The sequence below is a fragment of the Cucumis sativus genome, chromosome 3 (genome assembly GCF_000004075.3).
Source record: "Cucumis sativus cultivar 9930 chromosome 3, Cucumber_9930_V3, whole genome shotgun sequence".
Taxonomy (NCBI): domain Eukaryota; kingdom Viridiplantae; phylum Streptophyta; class Magnoliopsida; order Cucurbitales; family Cucurbitaceae; genus Cucumis; species Cucumis sativus.
The window spans coordinates 17,490,469-17,496,037 of NC_026657.2; the positions used below are offsets into that span (position 1 = coordinate 17,490,469).

General features: G+C 35.7%; 1 protein-coding gene across 1 annotated transcript; it reads right to left on the reverse strand.

Moving 5' to 3' along the window:
- Window positions 1-578: 578 nt before the first annotated feature.
- On the reverse strand, window positions 579-3,073 carry LOC101221942 (probable inactive receptor kinase RLK902). Its single transcript, XM_004145799.3, has 2 exons — window positions 1,610-3,073; window positions 579-1,499 (listed from the first exon to the last, which is right to left on the reverse strand). Exons 1-2 carry the CDS (start codon window positions 2,877-2,879, stop codon window positions 838-840), a joined length of 1,932 nt encoding a protein of 643 aa, XP_004145847.1. The 5' UTR covers window positions 2,880-3,073; the 3' UTR covers window positions 579-837.
- Window positions 3,074-5,569: the final 2,496 nt, after the last annotated feature.

Below are 5,569 nucleotides of genomic sequence, written 5' to 3' on the forward strand. Positions count from 1 at the left end.
GAAGTCAACTCACATAAGTTATGTATTTTTGATTTAGAGGTTAAATGATTAAATCATAATTCATTCTCACCTTGTATATTATTAAACTCAAAAGTAAGATTAATTTTAACCATTATCATTTAGTTTGATATAACTAAAGTTTTGATTGCCGAAATGGACTCTTATTCTTGAGTTGGGAGGTTCGAATCCTTCAATCCCGCACTTAAGAAGAAAACTTTTTTAAAAATTGAACTTTTGATTGTTGTTTTTCTAAAATAAATCAGCCAAAAGTTCTCTAATTGAGAATTTTAGAACTTTTTTTTTTAGTGTTCTATGACGTTTTCTTGAATTATACGTTTAAATTATAATGTGTACCGATTATATTTATTTAGGTTTAGACTAATTGCACATGTGATTAAACAGGATTTTTGTTTTAGTTCATAAAATTTATTATATATATTGAACGTGAATTTAATTCATTAATTTTTTTTCTTCTTTTTTAAGAAAAACTCTAATAAAGTGTTATATAATGTTTTCGTAACATATAATTCAAAATAACAATCAAATAATTATTTTGGGCCATTTATTCTTCATAAATGTGATGAAAATCTTCCTTTTTCTATGTTGGTAAAGGTATTGAATTGCTACGGAAGAATAACTCTTACAAAGCTTTCCATGTAAAGAGAAAAATTAAGTGAAAAAGTTACATGTATAAGACTTACAAGTATAATAGAAGAGAAAAATGAAAGAGGAATTATATGAAAAATCAAAAAGAAATAAACCCAATAATGATAATGAAAAGAGAAAATATATATGTATATATATCTAGATTTGCTATTCTTCAATCTTACTTCATCCCTACGCTGCAGATGGTGGATGGGGTGAGCTTAGTGAATGAAACTGTGAGGAAATACCATTATTTCCATTGTTCTCAATCCCCTCGCTCTGTTTTTGCGAGGTTGATCGACAAAGTTCATCAATGCGTCGAACGATCTCATCCATGCCAGGACGATTATCGGGATACGGGACTGTGCATTGCAATGCAAGTTCCAAGAGTTGAACCATTTCCTCTTCAACATTTTGGTACCTAAGTAGTTGTTCATCAAACACTTCAGCTGTCCATTCCTCTTGAACCACAGATTGAACCCATCTAGGAAGATCCACAGCTTCCTCGTTGAAAATAGAATGTGTAGGAGATTTTCCTGTTAGCATCTCCAATAACAACACTCCAAAGCTATAAACATCTGCTTTTTGTGATACCTTTCGAGAATCGGTAACCTCTGGGGCTCGATACCCAGCAACACGACTTGGAGTCGAGGGGGACATGGCTAGTTGTGCAAGCCCATAGTCGGATACGCATGCTTCGTATGATCGTGTGAGGAGAATGTTTGAGGACTTAATGTTGCCGTGAGAGATCGTAGGGCCTTGAGAATGAAGATAATGAATCCCTCGGCCGACTCCCAGGGCTATGCCACACCTTGCTTCCCAATTCAAAGGAGTCCTTCCCGACTCTCTACTACCTATTGCAAATTCAAACATCCAATTATTTAGATTAAAATTTAATTTTATTGACCAGATTTTTCATGTCATCGAATTTTAGTATACATAAAGGACTTGTACAAGAACTCACCATGTAAAAGTGCAGACAAGCTTCCCATTGGCATGTAATCATAAACCAAAAGCTTTTCCTCTCTGCTGTAATAATAAGCTCTAAAAGGGACCAAATTCTCATGCTTCATCCTCCCTGCCTCTTCCATCTTCTCCCTGAATTCCTTCTCCGCTGCCGTCATCTCCTTCAACCGCTTCACGGCCACCACCATCCCCGTCTCCAGTGTCGCCTTATAAGCGGTCCCAAACGTCCCCTTCCCAAGGACTTCCGCCGATGCCCTCAACAAGTCCTCCAAATCAAACACATTTCCCACATTCCCAAAGAAAACCAATTTCTTATCTCTTTCGCCGCCCTTTGTCGAGGATTTTGGTGCAATCAAATGATCTATGTTTATTCTTTCGCTACTCCCTTCCACTGTCGTAGTCTTCTCTCCCGGCACCTCAACCTCACCTCCCGTCCGAACCACCTCTTTCGACTCCGATTTCTCCTTACTCTTTCTTTGACACACAAGAATCAAAACGACCAAAATCAACGCCAAAACAAACAAGCCACCAATCACAATTCCAGCAATCACCCCACCAGAGAGCTTCGACTTTGGACTGGGCTCGGTCGTTGTTGAGTTACAGAGTAACAATGGCGCCCCACAGAGCAAATTCCCCTCGAAAGAACTCGCCGGAAAACTAGAGAGCTTCGTTGGAATCGAACCATTCAATTGGTTAAACGACACATTAAATTGCTCAAGAGTGAGATTTAACTCAGGAACAACTCCAGTAAACTGATTGTTCTGTAAATACAGAGTAGCCAAACGGGACAAATTGTTGAACCCATATGAAATTTCACCTGTAAAGTTGTTGTCCGCCATGTTCAACCGAACCAAATTCCGCAAATCGAACAGAAACGGCGGAATCTCGCCAGAAAACAAGTTCCCCTGCAAGTAAAGATTCCTCAACCCACGAAGATTCGCAAAATCCGCCGGAATCCGTCCAGACAGAGCATTAAACCTTAGAGAAAGAGTTTGTAACTGCGTCAAATTCCCAAGGCCCATCGGAAGCTCACCGGAAAGCCCCATGGCGGGAAGCCGAAGCTCAAAAACCCCATTCCTGTCACAGTTAACACCAGCCCAAGAACAGGGAGATACATCGGAGAGATTCCACTCTAATCGGGGGCGGCCGCCCATGGCCGCCCGAAAAGCGACGAGCGCCGCCCTATCAGAGGCCAGATCCGTCCGGACAAAAGCGAGAAAGGAAAAACCCAGAAGCACCGCCGCTAAAAACCGTTGCGGAAACTCCATAATTTGGTTGTTTTGTCCAGAAATTGAGGCGGGGAGGAAAGCTAACAAAGCCACATGGGTATTGTGAAAAGCTTGTGAAATGGCTCTAATGGAAGAAGAATAAAATGAAGTGGGTTTGTTTGTTGAGCTGGATGGATTGTTGAAGGGAAAGGTTTAATATACAAGCGAATTCAATGTGGCTTCAATGAGCTCGCGATACAAAAGAGAAATACACTACCATGTTTTGAAAACAGAGGAGGGACCTTTGTAGTTAAGTTTTCAAATGGATGCTTGCCACGTGGAACATCCTTTTATCGATTGCTTTTCTTCTCTCTCTTTTTAAATGCATTTTGCTTTTTCCTACGTGGATTGCTCTTTATTTTCATCAAAATCCAAAATGGATTAAAATATAGAAAAAGTTACCCTTTTTTTTAGATTTAAATCAGGGGATCAATCAACCAAACTAGTTCATAAATATGCTCAAAAATGTTTTTCATTTTGTAAATCCTCACATTTTTTTTATAAACAATTTTGTTATATTTGTAAATATGTTGAAATAATTTTTCTATTATTTTTTATTGTTATAATTTTATTACTAAATATCTAAAATTGTGACAATTTCTAATTATTTTTTTTTTGTATATATAATTTTACCTTTTAAGTTTTATTAATAAAAGGTTGTTGGTTTTAGACATATAATATTCTCTATTGTTTCAATTTGATAATGAAATATGTAAAGATAGAAAGATACAAATGTTAGATGTTTTTCGACACAAATTCTAATTTGTCCATAAGTAAAATTTATTTATTTCAAGTGGCATAAGGCCCATGTGCTAAAATATATGAATAAAACATAAGCTTTTGTCTACAAATTTTAATATATTATATTTGAACAATATTCCCCTAAAATTACACATATATATTATTTTAAACAAGATGATGGAAACTAGTTTTTAATATGGTACAAGTAACATAGAAAAATTAAGAATCAACCAAGATGAAAATTAGTATATGATTTTGGGGGAGCGGAATGAACCAAAGGTTTCCCCAATCATCCCATCCATATATCCATCGGTACACCCACTTGATTGCGCTTTTAACTTAAGATTCCACCAAAACATAAGTTATGATTACTATTACTACTTTTTATTTATATGTGTGTTATATGTGTGTTCTTCCTAAAAATGGAGTCCTTTTTTTCATCTACGCTAATTAATAATAAGAACCCGTCCTTAATTTTACTATAGTTTTTCCCATAAATTGTTGTGAATGAACAAAACATTGAAACTATTTTATAAGAAATTATGAGTAATTTTGCGATTTATATCTTCTTTGAGATTTATTGATCCTGGGACATCTTGATGCACTTAAGGTTGTAGATCGAATAACTAAAGTCAGAAGTCTTTCATCCCGAAGTATCCCGAGGTAATGTATGCTCGAGATCGAATAGAATAAAAGCATAATTCTTTCATCCCAGGCCATCTCGGTGCCATACTAAGGGTAGAGATACAATAATTAAAAGAAGAACTTTTTCATCCTGGGACATCTCGGGAGATGGTATGTGGCACACCTCATCTTAGAGCACCTCCTCATTAGTCCCAAGATGTGGCATGAAGTCAACCGATATTGCTCCCTCTTCTGAATGACACTAGCTAACTCTCAACCTTTAACCTTTAACATGAAAAATGCAATCGGGAGTTAAAAGGCGTAAAACTTAAACACAACGGGTAGCAACTCTTTTCAAATAAATAAACCTTACATAAGCTTTGTACATACCTTTACCAACCCAAAGAAATACATGAAACAACCCCTTCTTCAAACAAAACCAATAACCTCAGTCTAGCATAAATAATTGATCAAAAACATACAAAGATTCAAAACAACTAGACATATACAAAGTAAGACAAAACTCCTTCAACAAATAAACGATGGCGAATCAGGCTCTAAGGACGCAATCTCTACCTGAAAAGTGGAAAATATTTTTTAAAAGTGTGACCTAAACGATCTCCATGAGTGATAGGTTTTCAAATAACATTTCATTAACCTTTTTAAGATAGCAACTTAATTCATAAACCTTTTAGAACAACAACATCAATAGTTTGAACATTTAAGAAATAGTAACTCAAATCTTTGATATTTGATAACCCTTTCGAATAAGTAAACAGTGAATAATAACATGAATACTTTAACTTTATAAACATTTAGGAAATAGTAACTTAAATTGTTGTTTTCTCCTACTCGAATTCAAAGTATCTACTCCTAAGAGAAGGTAGAGGTTACTTAATACCCGTTTCAAATCTCAAAGATGGACATCCCCAATCCCTGTTTCTGGCAGGTAGGCGTTCTTAGCTCTATTCCTGGAAATTAGTATCCTTACCTCAAATTCCTTGGGGCCCCTTATCCTACCCTTCTAAGGGCTGTTTAAGACATCTCGCATTTGAGAAAACATTCATAAAAATTATATGTTTCAAACCCTTTTAAGAATCGTTTTGTATAAAGCAAACCTTTAAACATATATGGAAGTCATGACCATGTCTTAATAAGCTCGTTTTCTCTTTAGCTTTAAACATTTAACCGTAAACAAATTTGAATAAATACATTGATAGAAGTCATGCTTTAGAATCATTCATTAAACATATAACTCAACATTTAGCTCAAACATCACATTAACATTTCCTTAAATATCAGCTTTAAGAACATGCTTTAAAGTC